Source organism: Trachinotus anak, unplaced genomic scaffold, assembly GCF_046630095.1.
Source record: "Trachinotus anak isolate AG129_WGS33_773 ecotype Australia unplaced genomic scaffold, CSIRO_AGI_Tana_v1 ptg000008l, whole genome shotgun sequence".
Taxonomy (NCBI): Eukaryota; Metazoa; Chordata; class Actinopteri; order Carangiformes; family Carangidae; genus Trachinotus; species Trachinotus anak.
The window spans coordinates 14434488-14450933 of NW_027273859.1; the positions used below are offsets into that span (position 1 = coordinate 14434488).

Genomic DNA, 16446 nt, shown 5'->3' on the forward strand with positions numbered 1-16446 from the left:
AATTTATTCCACTACTACTCTCTGAAAGTCTTTGGTTTAAGTTGCATTGAGAGACTAACAAGTGAAAATGTAAAGGATTTAGTCATCTTCCCTGTAATAGGCCTTCATTCGTCAACTGACATGTACAGTATGTGTCAATGAGAGGCTCCTAGTTGCCAATCTAATTGTGCCTCAGTTCAGAATCTGAAATGTGATTACTTGTCTGGGAGATGCCCATCAGCAGGCAAAGTGAGTCATCTGTGGGGCAATGAGGTTAAAGAGATGGAGGTGCACGATTTAAGATCACCATGATGCAGGCTTCCTCGCAATAATCACTTACCACCTATTACCACCCACATTCGAAAAACAGTAAAAAAAAAAATAAAATAAATAAAAAATAAAATGTATTCACAAGTCAGAAATGCCTGATCTTTTCATGTTATCACCATGTAAACAGCTAAGCCCACATTGAATTGCAAACACTCACCACATAATGACTTGAAAGGTCAGATTTAATCAATAACTCCTCAAAGAAAAATTGTAAACAACAAGAGAAACAAAATCATCTTCTTAATTGCCACACCAAAGAAAAACTTGACAGTTACTTATTATGCAACTTGCAATAAAGCAGCATCTGACACATCTCATGCATTTCACTGAAGTTGACAGATCAGGTGGGGTGAAGTGGGGGGCAGTTCAGGTCACAAGCTGTGCATAAGCCACAGACACATTAGCAGCCACATGAGGAGGAAGCTCAGACAATCAGTGCCTGGTGATTAATGAGGGTCCCTAGAGTAGGCAGTAATCAGGATTTCCGTGCTTTTTTTCCTTTGTGGCAGAACTGCAATCCAAACTGCAGCCCTGAGACAAATCACCGAGCGGTAAGAACAATGAGGCTCACAGTTAAAAACACTTGAAAAATATTTATTGACAATAAAAAGCTGAAATTAATACAAAATTTTGATATGACATAATTCTAACATATTTACAGTTCAAACATTTCTCTTCCAACCCTCTGTTACAGACAATCAAACAGCACTGAAACAGACATCAAGTGCATCAGCTAGGGAAGTTTTAGTGCTGAGTGTTTTCCGAATCGAACAGAATTAATAGTTGCCACAGATGCAGCTGAGTGAGTATCAGACGTCTTGTGGTAGATCCCACATTTAGTGAGTGCTCTGGCTGATCTGTGGGCTCATTGCAAGCAGCCAGTCAATGGTCTCCTCCAGGAAGCTCATGTTGTAGTGGGACGCTATGTTCCGAAACACTGTGATCTGCTCAGAGAAGCTCTTTAAATGGAAATGAAAAAAAACAAAAACAAAAAAAAAAACCATGTGTGAGAACAGTGTCAAATGGGAATGATCATATGCTTTCATCACTACACTGAATGGGGTAATGTATTTAAGAGTAGAAACCTTGGCTGAGAAAGTGAGGTCAAAGTTTCCAGCACATCCACAGTAGAGAGGCATGTTTGCTTCCTTAACTCCTTTACATTTGGTACACATCTGAAATCACAGTTTAAGAGAAAAATGTGTGAAACTGCACACAGCTTCACACCACCAAGTTCTGTTTTTTTTTTTTTTTGGGGGGGGGGGGGGGGGGGGGGGTTGTTACTTTATTGGACAGGATTGAATAGAGAGATAGAAAATGAGGGGACAGAGAGAGGGGTAGTAACACACAGCAAAGAGTCCGGCCGGCCAGGAGTTGAATTGGGAATCTAACCATCGCCCATCGCTATCAGGTCGCTCAAGTTCTGTTAATTTTTTTTATACTGATAGTAACAATGAAATCACTTTGACCAGTCAGAAGAGATACATTGCTGTTTGAGACCTGTTTTTTAAGTCTATTCTTGGTATTTTGCCTTTATACAGACAGGAAACATGGGGAGAGAGAGAGAGTGGTGACATGCAACAAAAATCCTCTGCTCAAATCAAGCTGGGAACATTACAGTTTACTTTTACTCACCAGGTCCTGCAGTGTGTAGCTCATCAGTTTCTTTTGCAGGGCTTCTACCAGGGCCATCTCAACAGACTCAGTCTCGTACTGGGCCTGACAGTTGGAGCAGAACCACTGAGGCAAGACAGACCCATCCTGAGGAGAGGAAAACACAGTTTATGCCATTTACATTTCTTCTGAAATAGAAATATAATTTAATAAAGCAGATTCAAATAGGATGAATATCAGCGTTGTTATCAGTTGCTCCTCTTCTTTTGCTCAGTTCTTACCTGTGCCACAGACGGGTCCTTGCAGAGATCGAGGTCACGACAGAAATTGCAGTGGTGGCAGATGACCTCAGGGAGGATGTAGGAGTTACAGGGGTCCTGGAACTGGGCGTCCTCTGAAAACTCTCCAACATCCACGAGACGCAGGAGGTCTCTCTTTAGCTTGTTCACCTGGTTCACTATGTTGGCATCCAGAGAAAGGACCTGAGGGGGGAAAGACAGTGACAAAGAAAGTGTGGCAATCATGACTACATACATCACAAAAAAAAACAAACAAAAAAAAAAAAAAAACAGCTTTGCCAAATGTTTCTTTTATTGTGTCCCAGCCTTGGCATTTACCACCAGTAATGTGGTATTTAGGTGTGTACCTGGCAGACATATTTAATAAACTCCAGTGCTGGGTTGTTGAGTGGCAGGTGGGATCCAGGCAGGACAGGGAACATCTCTGAGGGCTGGGTCACACTCCTGGTACCCGTCACCTTCTTTTGGATTTTTTGAGTGATAGTGAAAAAGTTCTGTGTCAGCTCACTTGACACGTATTCCTGGGAGAAGGAGATCATTCCTGTGCCAGAGAGTGAAAAAAAAAACACATCTGAGAGGAAATCTATCTAGATATGATTAAAAACTGCCCATTAATGATTTAAGTGTAACAGACACTGGTCTGTAGTGACTCTAATGTTTGTAATGTGACATTCCTAAGAGACACAAGTTAAGTCTTTAGTAACTGAAGCAGCTTCCCAAACAGCATCTTACCAGGAAGTGCACTCAGGTCTCCCATTGCCTGCTGGGAAGCCTGGCTGCCTCCACGTCTCTTGACTGGTGTTGCTCCAGGAGCGTTACGTCTCAGCTCCTCTTTCATGCTGTGGTACACTGCTGCAATGTAGGCTGGGGTGGAAGAGTGTGTGTGTAAGAGTTGGTAGAGAGGAAAGTAAAAATATAAACAGATGTCTGTTTTGTGTGGATTATTTTTTACCTGAGACAATCATGAGGAAGTATTTCTGACAGGAGGCGGTTTGGGGCAGATACTGCATGATGTTCCAATTGCTCTCAATCAGCTCCTCCACCTCATCCGTCTCACCATCACCGTCCTCTTCCTCAACATCAGCTTCATCCTCATCTTCATCCTCACTTCCGTCCTCATCGCCATCACCTTGTCTGTTTTTCTTCTGTTTGGCCCCTCCCTAAAAAAAAAAAAAAAAAAAAAAAAAGGCCATTGAGGGGGGGTGAGCTCTGTGTTTAGATTGGTAAACTTTAATTAAAGCAGATAAACTGTCAGGCAGAAGTTTCAGTGTGAGGTACCTCTCCATACAACAGGCTGGAGGGCAGTTTGCCCTTCACTCCGCCGCAGTTGGCTGGGTCCATCCACAGCAGGAACTCCCAACATCGGGAGAAGGACAAGGACAAAGAGTGGAAGATTTCTCTGGAGTGGATGCTTGAAGGGGAACAGTTAGGCGATTTGTCAGGTGTTGGATTCACTTAGAATATGATAGTAGAGATTGAAAAGATGAAAAAAAAAAAACCCAAAACTTTTTGATAAAATAGTTTGATATTAATAATATGATAAATAACAATATAGAGGTTGGGGAATGAATAAATGCTGAGATTAGGCGATAACATGCCTTTACAATGAAAGGACTTATAGAGATGTGACTTCAGAGGGCAAATGTCTGACCTGTTGGTGATGTATTCTACGTAGCCGATTGCGTCATCTATCCTCCGTTTTTTAGTACACAGGATGATCCTGTTGAAGTTTCCATACACCACAGTTGAGCCAAGACGTTTGAATTCTGCAACCAACCTGACAGCAAAGTGAGAGAACGATTAATGGAAGGTGCAGATACTGTAGAAGTTATGCATTTAACAGAAGGTGGGGACACAAAAAAAAAAAAAGAAAGCAAGACATTAATAATATTAGACCCAAGGGTAGCAGAGTTGATGGAAAATGACTGATTGTGCTCATTATTATGTTTAGTTGTGAAAACTAATTTTGATACAAGCTCTTCTTCATCTGATTTCCAAAAAAGCTTGAGCATGTTACCAAATGATGGGAACGGAACGACCTTTAGATTATTGTTAAAAAGAAAATCCAACAAATACCAGTAGTGCCTGTACTAGTAAAAAATGTCCTTGGAGAGGCTGATAACCAACTGATATACTGGCAACATGAAAAAGACTTAACATTGTTTCAAAACAAAGACTAAAAATGTGACTAAGTAAATGAGGCATGGTTACTATAGTGAGGAGAATGATGTGGTACTCACTGTAGAAACACCTTCTTCATCATGTTGTGTAGGGTGCGGTGCAGCGCAGGATCATAGAGCAGAGAGCTTGGGGAGCGCAGCCAGCGGTAGAAGTGCATCACCTGGTTGTCTGCGTACACATTGTGGTACTGAGTGATCTCCCTGACCCATCCAACCACCATGCTTTTCAAGATCCTGCTCATACAACACAGAGGAAACAGACGGATGAGCAAAACACAAATCATAAAATGCGACCCGTCTCCTTTAACAATGAGGAACATAATGAAAAACCACTGTGTTCGTGTAGGTTTAAACAGCCGTGCACACATCACACACCTGAAGGTGTTGGAGCAGAGAGCAGTCTCATCGTAGCTAGCAAGAGCGCTTGCTCCCTGGTTTCCTGACATCATGTCCTCCAGCGAGGCCTGCTGGATCACATCAAAACTGACGCCCAGACTGGCTCCACCCTCCATGTCATTTACATGCTGTGACTGGAGGATGGTGTTCACTGCCAGGCTCTGCAGGTCCAGCTCCACACACACTGGAGGAAGGTAAACAATCCATAAGTGTAGAGAAAGACATTTCAAAAATTGCTTGCAGATTTAGCTTTTTCCTGTGTGTGTGTTCCTGGTGTTTTTATCTACCCGTGGAATAGCATCCTTGAGCGTTGATCTCCACAGAGCCCCTGTCATCGCTTTCCATGACCAGACGACTGTCATCAGCCTCTTTCCCTCCGAGGTCAGGTCTGGCTGTGGGGGAAAGCCACAGCAGGTGGTTGTGTTTCCGCAGATGTCTCGCCAGAAACAAGTCTGAACCAAAGATGGACACATCCTGAGGCAAGTTCCCCACAGGTAAGTGGTAATACCTGAAAGCGAGAGACATTAGACATTAGACAAACCTGTGACTAAAACAGGTCATTAAAATTAAAATGAAAAGCAAAAGAGGGTTCACAGAGCCTGCAGAGTGCATTTTCTACCTGGCCATGTCAAAAGCCTGTGACAGGCAGCTGTCCAGGTTGAGGTAGTGGCGGATCATGCGTCGGGCACCGTGGCGTTGCCAGTCCAGCACATTATAGCTGATCTCATCAACCACATGTACTGGAACGACCGGGAACTCCTCAAGCACTGGCATCCCTGCTGCCAATCGCCGCAACTCCCAGTTTGACTGCACAGCAATGAGGGTGGGCCCCCGACGCTCCTCCTGTAAACAGCAGCAGACAAAGCAGACAATCTCTAATTTAGTCACAGGAACATAATTAGGATTGTCCCTGTATGTAATGTATTACAGAACAACAAAGTATTAAATAGGAACAATGTTTTATACCTTGTAGTTCAGGAGTATGCGCTGCAGTGCGCGGTAGATAGCCTTCACGTCGTTCTCAGCTCGGACCTCAAAGTTGTGTTTCTCTGGAGGCAGAAGCTCCTCTGTTGTCTTCTCCAGGAGGGCAGTGCGTTCAGTTGTGTAAAGGTTACTCAGGTTGGGCATCTGGTTGCTTCGAACCTAAAAAAAAAAAAAAAAAAAAAAAAAAAAAAAAGACCTTGTTATTCTCTATAAGCTGGAGAATTTTGATAGCTGAGACACTAAGATGTGTGTTGAAACACCAACACAAAGGCAGTGGAAGAAATAAAGAGTTGTATTATTCTTACTGTGTCCAGGACAAAGATGCTGGCTTTGCGCTGAGAGGGGATGAACAGGCCAAACAGAGCCTTGTGACCCTGGCTGTGATGATACAGGTACATGTGGCGAACACTCCCTAAGCAAAAAGCAAACATAGGACAATCATAAAACTTGTAACATATAACAAAATCCATGGGTCCTGCCCAGGAAATTACAAAACCCTACTGTGCACCAGTCTGCTGTTCCACCAGAAAACTCGATTTAAATCCTACATTTACTTAGGTTTCCATTAAAGAACTAAAAATATAAAATCTAACCAAATATTAGGTTAGAGTGAAACCAAGTCAACAAAACAAAACTATAATCTCTATAGGAACCATTTTGACATCAATTCAAAATGACCAGTGTGTGAAACAGGTCTTACCAGGCTCCAGGTAGCTGAACTGGGCCAGAGACCTCATCTCAAGATGGTCCAGGTCAAAAGTGTCAGCCTCCCTGCCGGCCAGATCCCTCACAACATGTTTATTGACCATACACACACATCCGAGCCGCACCAGTGCACGAAACAGCAAGGGGACCTGAATGAGTGAGAATAAGGAGATCACATTAGCACTGCATTACCTGTTTCCAAATGGCACATTATAGTAGAAAGATACAGGAAAACTGATAATGTGGAGTTGGTTTAGTGTGTCAAACACCTATGCATCATTAGATACACTCACTCCACACACACATATTATGTTATAGTCGGTTATGAAAATACTGTATATATGATACCTGTGTTTCATAGACTCCTTCGATGTCTGGTGCAGAGAGGTCTGCGTTGATCTCATTGATGTGCTCCTGGTACATGTCCTCTGGTACACAGTATTCATAAAGGTAGTACACAATGTTGGAGCGAGGTAACATGCGGTTCACCTGAAGCCAAATGATTTCATGTTAACATTTATGTGGTTGATTTATTATGATGGCACTTGCTTTCAAACCATTTACAGTGACTGCATTTTCTTATTGCGTGCCTTTTTGTACGTGGCTCCCTCCTCTTGTTTTGGGACTTTCTGATTGACGTAGAAGACACGGGGGATGTTGAGCTTCATGCAGTGGAGGTCATTTCCAATCACAGCCCACAACTTGTACAGACCAGGGTGACTAGTCTCTGCAATCTGTGAGGTAGGTAACAGGATATCACATCAGTGTCGTATGATAATATTAGACAATTTTCTATGGATTATATCAATTATTTCTTTGATGAGTAGAAGGTGCTGACAACAATACTCCACCTGCACGATTTGCCATGGCATGTCCAGGATGCTACGTGCTGTTCTGCGGAGGAAGCTTCCCAGGCCCGTGGTGGGGCCATCCCTGATCACTCCTCCACCTACAGATTGAGCTTCACCATCCAGCAGCCTCCTCCTCTTCTTTCTCTCCTTCCTCTGCCTCAACTGCAGCTCCCACTTTTTCTTATGGTAGCGCAGCCACACCAGACGCTCCTCCTGTATGCAGACACAGTGGTTCAAATTAGAGCCAATGTAAATGTAATATTTCTCAGGGAATGGTGGAACAAATTTGAAATTGTCTCAAAAATATCTGTCATTTCAAATACATTTAGAAGGCATTAGAAATTGCCTGAAAATACCAGGGATCAATACACTGATATGGCAGGTAAGACTCTGTGGTTCCTGCTGCTTCCCTACCCGTGTCCTTCCCATAGGTGGGGGTGGTCCCAGAATTTCTCTCCAGGACTGGGTGAGCTCCACATCCTGAGACTCCACCTGGCTGTCTTCTCCCTGAGAAGCCCGCTTCCGCTTGGTGCTGATGAGGATGGCCGGCTGCAGAGGTCTGGCTGCCATCCCAAAGTCCTCTATGTCTGCTGCTTGGCCTGCTTCGAGAGGCTGATGGGCCACCTGAGAGAGAAGAGGACATTTAGCAAAATGTATGATGGGGTGTCAGAGAGGATGAAAGAGGCTGTCCCCCTGACCAGAGGAAAGTCAGCTTAAAATCACAGAATAGGTTAAAAAAAAAAAAAAAAAAATCTCTAAACTACACAGTAAATGTACAGATGGGAGCAGTGGAAACTTTGTGTTGACAGTTGACAGGACATTTTGCTGTGAGGTGAACGTACCTGTCTCTTGCCCTCACTGGTGAACAGCTCACTAATTTTCTTTTGTTTGTAAATGTCATTTTTCTCCAGGAGTTTCTTGTGAAGCCAGTCTGGATGCCTCACCCTGGGCACTGGATTCTTCACCTAATGATGAAATGAACCAAATAAAAATCACCTTCACATAAATTTTGGATATACTGAGACGCACTAAACACATGTTGTTGTTTTTTTTTACCTGTTGCAAAGCTGCAGGGATGGTGATGATTTTCTGGATGGCACTACCCAACCTCTCTATGTAGTAACTCCAGTCAAGGATCTGAAAAAAGGCCCACAACAGAATTGTAATGCCAGATGGAGCACACAAGCAAATTCACACAGAAAACCAAAGGCTTGTGTGTGATTAATTGAGTCATTTATCTGAAAACTCACAGAGCGTATGTCCAAGTCATGCAGGCTGGGCATCTTCAACCACTTACGGAGGAAATGTTTTTTGACACTGGGCTCTGCCTGGAAAATGGCCAGAGGAATGGCTCTGATGGGGAGAAACACAAATCAATCCATGTGAAATTAAAGGCTTTTACTTCTGGTTATATTACAAAGTGCTTGTTCTCCAAACATTTAACACTGGGAAAGAAATTCTATTATCACTTTATTTCTGCTAACAAAAGAAAATCTATTCTCAGCATACTGTCTTATGTTTGCCTATGTTTTTTGTTTATTCTTAGATATCCTGATAGTGTGGGTTGCATACAAGACCCAGTTTCACTGCCTCAAGTGCAGTTCTTGTTTTCTCACTTTGTTCATGACTATTTTTGTCCTTGTACACTACTAGTTTGCTATTTAATCTAAATCGAATCTCATCTCAGTAATTTACTGAAATCTGACTAATGTTTTTAAAGTTGCATCTTCTGCTGAGGACGTCCCACTTGTGTATAGTTACAACCCCACGGAAACCACAACAGCTGCAAAATCTGTCTCACCTCACCCTGCTCACATTGCTGTCTTTGATACAGAAGGCTGAATGTGGGCTTTCATAATAACTATAGCATTATTGAATGTATGCTTTTTAAATAATATCTGAGAGTGTATGGATGTTTACTCTCAGAGCTGTTGCCCCACCTTTCTGTGACAGGTGAACCCTCTGGTTTTCGGGAGATGACGTAGCGACAGCTCAGACCAGCATCTTTCACCATCTGGTCTCCCAGAAACTCAGCAAGTCTCTTAGCTGTGCTGATAGAAGTGGACTTCTGCTCTCCGTAGTCCTCCAGCTTTCTGGACATTGACCTGTTCTCTGAAATCAGCTCAAACAGCTCTGCGTCTGGCATGTTGGCAGCCTGGAAAACCAGTGGAATCAAGCTTTTAGTTAAGATGACAGGAACCGGAATCAACATTTTGACTGGGCTTTCTCTGCAGATGATACTGAAATCTAACAAATTTGACAGATGGCTGGTTAATCCAAGTTACTCAAAACACATCTCAAAGCATGATGTAAATATCTTGTAATGCTAGGATGCCATTTCATAACCTCTGTTCAGATTTTCACCTTGCTGTATAGAACATCCAGCCAGTAGTCGGCCACTTTGGCCACTGAGGCGTAGACCTCCTCCAGAGTGGTGCCTTTGAGGAAGGCCTCAAACACTGAAGACTGAAAAATCTTAATGAGCTGGAGCTCTCCTCTTCTCTTCACTTCAAAACCCTTCAGCTCAGCAAGAGAGCCATCCTCATTAAACACAGCGTACCTAAAACAAAGAGAGAACCCTGTGATCAATAATCACATAATAAATGATAATCACTCTACAGTTTAATATGATCCTAACCAGGTAGCCAATTCCCTAAATTCTTGGTACAAATCATCCACTGGACTTATGTTGTACATTTAATCACAAAAACTAAATGAGTAAAAATAAATAGAATTCCTCTACTGCCATACCGTTTCTTCAGCTTCTTCCCTTCCTCTTTAGATGCAGGGAGGATCATCGCCAGATACGGGCCGTCCACCTCGAAGAAGATACTATTCTCTGACCTGGTGTCGTAAGTCAGCGACGCAGGATCGACCAGCTCGTGGTACTGGTCGTTGGTGAATCCCTCTTTCACCATGATGTTCAGCATGGCCCCTGGGTAGGAGACGGTCACCTTGGGCTTCTTCTCATTACTTGTCTTCACCACAAAGTTCTCAGGAAAGGTGTTGGGGAGGACACACCAGATACCATCAGTGTCCAACTCAAGGGGCCTCCTGAGTCGCAGACAAGCAGAAGTGAAAAACATGATGAATTTGTTGCAGCATTTTTCAGTTTACATATTGGGGATTTTGTTGATGCCTTTGGTGAATGAGTATGGGTTCAATATTTTTATTGAGTGCATTTCATAGGGCAAGACATAAAAATAAGAAAGAAAGAAAAAACCATGCCATACGAGCTGGATTCAAGTCTACATGTTTTCCATGTAGGCAAGAATATGCCTGTTGAGCCTGCACTCTGGCTGCCCTTGCCATGACGGGGAAAATAATCATCAATACGACACTCACCCTATTTGCTCGATAAGCTCTCTGGCCTGAGTGATGATGTTGGCCCCTGTGTAGCACACAATGCCAGCCATCTCCATGGAGTACCAGCGTGCCCTGACGGAAACACAAAGACAGAGCGGACAACATCAGGTCCAGAGTCCAAATAAGATGATACCGGATCATTTTATAAAATGACAAAAAAAAAAAAAATCTCCTAATGAAAGCTGCACAATGATTGACTCCTACCCTTTCCTCATGACGTAGCCATAGAAAGAGTTGAGAATACACTTGTGAGCCAGCTGAAGAGACTCGTACAGGATCTCCATATTCTTGCAGCGCTTCACCTCGGCAGCATCTCCGCTGTCCTGAGCTGATGACAGTTTCTTCTTCCACACCTTAAGTAAAGAAGCATGAAGATGACTGCATTCAATAGGCAGGGCAAAATAATTTTAAGTTCATTTAGAAATTAGTGATCTTGTGTGTTTAATGGCTGAATATTCTCAAAACTATCACATTTTAAGATTATTGGTCCTATTTTATAAAGTGCAAACTGTGTGGGGGTGCTTACTATTTTCATTACTATTGATACCAAAATGTACCTTGTGGAGTCCTTTGAATTCGTAACGCCGATCTCTGAAAGCTCTCACAGTGTCGACATAGAAGGAGTTTTCTCTTTGACAGATGGTGGTGACTCGTTCCTCCAGCCTGGTGACGTGTGTCTTCTTATAGGCTTTCTTACAGTAGTCTGAGACAAGGAATACATACGTTAAGTTTTGGTTACCAGTACATTCGAACACTTATTATCATAATTGAAACCAAAGAAGTGAAGAGTGAAATTACTAAAAACCTAAATAAAAGCTGGAAAAAAACAAAGCACCTGCCAAACGTTTCTTCTCATGCTTAGCCTGCTCCTCTCTGTTGAGGTTGTGGAAGGCCCGAGGTGGGCCGTTGGGGAAGAAGGGCGGGAACTTCTCGGACTCGAGTTGCTGCTGGATACGGTGAAACTCACTGCGACTGGCGGGCACTGCAGACAGAGGTAACAGCTCACTTATAATACTTGATAAGCCTTATTACATAAAACTATGTTGACATTTTTATTTCTTGGATAAAAATATCTACAGTGTACTGAGCTCTCTGGATGTAAACCGCACAGAAGTTTTGAGGTGCTACTGTCTGAAGCCAACATTGGTTTAAATGACATTTTTGTTGCCACCTCCTCAGCCCTTTGTCATATTCATAGCAAGACACAATAGACACATTAACTTACTGATTTCCCCTCTCCATTGCCAGGTCATCCTCCTCTGGCAGGTGGACCCAGGCTTGTTAAAGTCACAGGCAGCACAAGTGGCTTCATCAACCATTGCAGATGGCTGTAAAAACAGAAAATAGAATTGAGTTTCATGCTTTTCTATATATTTTGCTCACTTTCATACCTTTTATTTGTTTTCATTTTTTTTTTACCTGCAAGCGGTTGGTGAGAATGATGTTGGGGTACATCGCCCCAACGTCCAGATGGTAGATGAGGGGGCATTCGATCCTGTTTGGAACCTCTTTCAGGGAAGTCAGTTTCTTCTTGATCTCATCGCAGACCTGAGAAAATAGCAGGCACGTTTTATACCTTCAAGCTGAGAATGCTGAGAACAGAACAATGCTGAGAACAAATCATACCTCATTAAAGTTTGTGACTTGCTCCAAAGGGATTTTCTCCTCTTCTTCAATGGCGTGACGCATCGTTCTCTCTACTCTTTGCAGCAGGAAGTCGAATGCAGCTGGGTTCTGTCAACAGGTTGTACAGAAGTGTCGCATTAAAAACAGAACAGAAGTATGAAAGTAAGGAGTCGGCATTAAGTACAACTGTGACTGACTGTACCATTTTGAAACGGCAGGGGATGTCACTGCGAAAGACTCCAGACTCCAGCGCCTCCACGTGGCCGCCCACGTAGGTCTCTGAGTCCATGACGTGGCCGTCGTCTGTCAGTTTGTTGAAGACCTGCTCCTGCTTGTTGGGGAAGATGATGTTGGCGTGGAAAGCCTGCACCATGAGCAAGGCCTCACACAGAGTCCCAGAACCTTTACGTAGCACCTGGTAACACATGGACAATGCAACAAAAGAAATGAATAACTATCAAATTGCAGGTTATTTTTCATTTGTCTATTAGAGCACACACTAGAGACAAACCTCATCAGGCTCCATGGGAATGATGGTGCACAGAGCGAAGATGAAGGGGTGAACGTATTTCATGTACAGGTAATATGTGGCCACAGCGTCTGACACAGAGTAGGTTGCTAAAGTCTGACAGAAAGGCAGAGAAAAGAAAAAAGTCAATGAAATTGCAGCCGCTCATTCAAAACAATTTGCCTCTTTATTTCCTAAGCTGTAAAATCTGAAGTCCATTTCTGTACCTGTGGCTCCTCTGTTGCCATCCGGCACATCTCCTCTGGGTCCAGCTCCACTGGGTCATAGCCCAATTTTGCCTTCGCTGCCGCCTTCAGATTATGACTTCCCACTGGCAGGTAACTGTCTCTTTTTACCCACCTGACAAAAAAGAGAAACAGGTTGGAAGGATGATAGCAATGAATTCACCTGTAATAAGCCCTAGTGTATGTTTAAGTAAACCACACTGATATCATCTTAACAGTGTCAGAGATGTGCAGACCTTAAACAGTCCATGTGGATGGCCTGACTGGACTTGTACTCGCCCTGGCTGTCCTTCTGGAAACCAATCTCTCTGTGCATGCTCAGTCCATGGAGGGCAGCCCGAGTCTCAACAAAAGGCCTTTAGAAAACAAGTCGGAGAGGTGAAAGGTCAACATCATTGTACATGAGTAATACATGAGATCATTTCATAGAAACACAAAAACAACAGCTCACCAATCAAAGAAGTCTCCATTGTACGTTACAAAGATGTTTGGCTTGGTCTCTTGAACGTGATCAAACCACCTCTGAATTAGGGCCGCCTGCAGCCAAAGTCATGTTACCACACGTTATTGCACTGATGTAAAAATTGAACATCTCATTTATAAGCATAAACTAATTTTCTAGTGGTTTAATAAATATTTACTCTATAGTATATTTACTATCATGCAGCTACACACCTCATCATCCTCATTGAAAACAGTAAAAGGCCCCTCGTATTCAGGTTTGGGAGTAAACTCAAAGTCCTCAATGTTCTCAGAGACGATCTCTCTGTTTGTGATTAGGAACCCCTTTAAAAAGAAAGGTAGGTAAGTAAAATTTACATATACAGTATAATACCAATAGAGATAAATAACACAAACTTGTAAAGTAAATAAAACTCACCTGTCCGTCTATCATGTAGGAGATCATCATAATCTGATCCGTCTCTGCGTCTGGGAATTTCAGTGGTAGTTTGGTGGTCTCAATGTCGAAAGCCAAAACAACAGGGTCCTAAAACAACATGAAACAGTGTTTTATGTAAGTAGGGACAGGTGCAGCCTTCCAGATAAACCTGACTACATGACAGATAAAAAACAAAATCCTCATACTGGTCGCTCCACAAGATCATCTCTCCGTACGATCTCTGGTGGGTAAGTGCTGCCTCGGTATCGAACATTGTACCAGTGAGCCTAAGAAACAAAGACAATAAAAATAAGACCAGCGAGCAGGTGTAACTTAGAGGATTTCTGAAACACTGAAGCAACAGACATCTGCCTTTACCACATGGATCTTGAGGTCAATGGACACTCGCACATGATAGGGCACGTCATACTCTCTCATGTCCACTATGTTGTCTAACTGGTCTGAAATACTCTTTAACATCCCGTCTTCATCTGCAGAAGTCACGTTGCCACCTGATAAGGCGCTGAAAAACCAACACAGGTGTCCACAGATCAATATAGAAGTTGAAATAACTGGTAAACATTATAAAAAAAAAAGGTACTGTGATTGGTGGTTTGGCGTTACCTTGATAACATTGAAGTGTACGCGTCATTGGACTGCTCCCTCTCTCTGTTCTTGCGTACCGCTGGAGAGATCTCACGCTTTACTTTGACAAGGTCGTCCACAGTGTTGAACGCCAGCTTGATGTAGCTTCTCTTCAGTCCAACTAAATGGTTTGGCTGAGGACAGCAGGACAAAACATCAACAACACTCATGGCCAATAGCATCCTATACTGTTGTCCAAATTAGGGCTGAAACCAATTTAATATTTTCATTATTGATTAATTTGCCCCCCCCCCCCCCCCAATTAATCCTTCAATCTATGAAACATCAAATAATTTAACTACAGTATCTTTGGTTGACCAGCAACTCTTCTCTTTGAGAGGCTGCAATCTGCAAATATATTTGGTATTTTTCACTAATTTTGCTTGAAAATTATTGTAATCAATTATCAAAAGAGTTGCCAATTATTTCTCTGCTGATCAAATGACCAATTAACCAACTAATTGCTTCAGCTGTAAAAAGTATGACAGCATGTTTTTTTTTAAAAATTTTTTTTAATGTGGCTTCTAACTTCACTTTGGCACTTATTATTTTTGTTATATGATAAAATGGAACATATTAATGGACTTAAACGCTGTCAAAAGGACACTAAAAACAAAACTCTCACCAGGTCTAGGTCCTCTTTTGGGAGAATTTCAAGCTTTGCCACCTTTCCCTGGAACTTCTTAGACAGGTATGAGATGACTTCTCTCTCACAGTTCTGGAAATACAGTTGTCGTCAGGGAGGGAGTTTGTGAACATGTTTACAAGGCATAAGAACCAAATGACAGACGCTGACTTACCTTTTTAGTAGCTATGTAAAAATATGGCTTGAAGGGGAGAGCCACCTGCAAACATAATATATATATATATAAATATATCAGGAGGAATATGTTAGCACAGTAGAAAAGGCTAGAGGTTTGTTGCACATTTTTCAGTGGTTATTCACATGTGAATTAGTTTGCTCACACTTTTTTTTCTCCTCAACACACCTTAAACCTGTTTCCATCCTCCTGAATAAAATAAAAGTCCACAGCACTGATCATCCTCTTGTCTTCATCCAGGATCTCTGTCTAGAAATATATTTAAAAAAAACACTATCATAGTTAGTGTGACTTCCCCTCCCCAAGAACATCCAACAAGTCACACGCCACACTGTGTGGACCTACAGGGTGCATGTTCATCAGCCAGCCCGTCTTCTCCCCCGGCTCCCTCATCCTGTCGAAGCCGAACCTGGTGTCCATCTCGTCGGTGAACTGGCTGCGCTCCAGCCGCTTGAGAGCCGACATCGAGGATCCATCGTCCCTGGTTCAAACACACATGCTTTTTATTCCGCCGTCCACTAACCTGCTTAACAAGTGCAGTCTACACTATAATGTACATGTCTGGACTCTAGAGTACATGAAAGCAAGTGAGAAATACCGTGAACTTACTGATTTTCCTGATCTCCTCCACTTGGTCCTCGGTCCGCTTTGTACCGTCCACTGTTTTGCAGAACCATCTTTTATCGCGGGCTAAAGCCTACACGCCGCCAGATAAACGAAATACCCGCTCAGTTTTTACAAGTCTGCGGATGCAGCCGCATTTGAAAAAGATTTTTAAGTAATTTGTCTCCTGTGTTTCTCTGTCACCGCCACTGTGTTTTCTTATTTTGGCGCTTTACTGCAGTTCCCGCGAGTGTTGCGCCGACAGGAGGAAGAACGAAGATCGTTTATTGAACAGATGACTCTCTCAAACCAAAAACCCGGAGCGCTTCCTGATCTTTGAGGATGTTATGCTGCGATTACGCATTACGAAGAATTCATTTATTTATTCATCTATTTGATTGTACATTATTGTTA

The 16446-nt window shown here is 42.7% G+C and overlaps 1 protein-coding gene across 1 annotated transcript; it reads right to left on the reverse strand.

Annotated features, from left to right (window-relative positions):
- Positions 1–887: 887 nt before the first annotated feature.
- pole (polymerase (DNA directed), epsilon) lies at positions 888–16288 on the reverse strand. The gene is made up of 48 exons (XM_071482847.1): positions 16039–16288; positions 15775–15910; positions 15598–15678; positions 15409–15453; positions 15234–15326; positions 14588–14742; positions 14342–14486; positions 14170–14250; positions 13964–14071; positions 13759–13869; positions 13535–13620; positions 13320–13439; positions 13066–13198; positions 12842–12955; positions 12533–12745; positions 12331–12438; positions 12124–12252; positions 11930–12032; positions 11540–11686; positions 11262–11407; positions 10909–11057; positions 10684–10776; positions 10090–10392; positions 9703–9898; positions 9279–9493; positions 8589–8691; positions 8395–8475; positions 8181–8303; positions 7753–7962; positions 7339–7551; positions 7078–7221; positions 6836–6976; positions 6483–6636; positions 6088–6194; positions 5765–5941; positions 5418–5641; positions 5086–5306; positions 4778–4982; positions 4463–4636; positions 3874–3999; positions 3501–3633; positions 3175–3382; positions 2955–3086; positions 2570–2763; positions 2205–2405; positions 1945–2070; positions 1395–1484; positions 888–1268 (listed from the first exon to the last, which is right to left on the reverse strand). Exons 1-48 carry the CDS (start codon positions 16104–16106, stop codon positions 1146–1148), a joined length of 6888 nt encoding a protein of 2295 aa, XP_071338948.1. The 5' UTR covers positions 16107–16288; the 3' UTR covers positions 888–1145.
- Positions 16289–16446: the final 158 nt, after the last annotated feature.

Coding starts and splice junctions, on each gene's coding strand:
- pole (XM_071482847.1), bottom strand. CDS start 16,106: ATGGTTCTGCAAAACAGTGGACGGTACAAAGCGGACCGAGGACCAAGT. Junction 15,327..15,408: donor TTTACATAGCTACTAAAAAG/GTAAGTCAGCGT, acceptor CTGTATTTCCAG/AACTGTGAGAGAGAAGTCAT. Junction 12,033..12,123: donor TTCTCACCAACCGCTTGCAG/GTAAAAAAAAAA, acceptor CTGTTTTTACAG/CCATCTGCAATGGTTGATGA.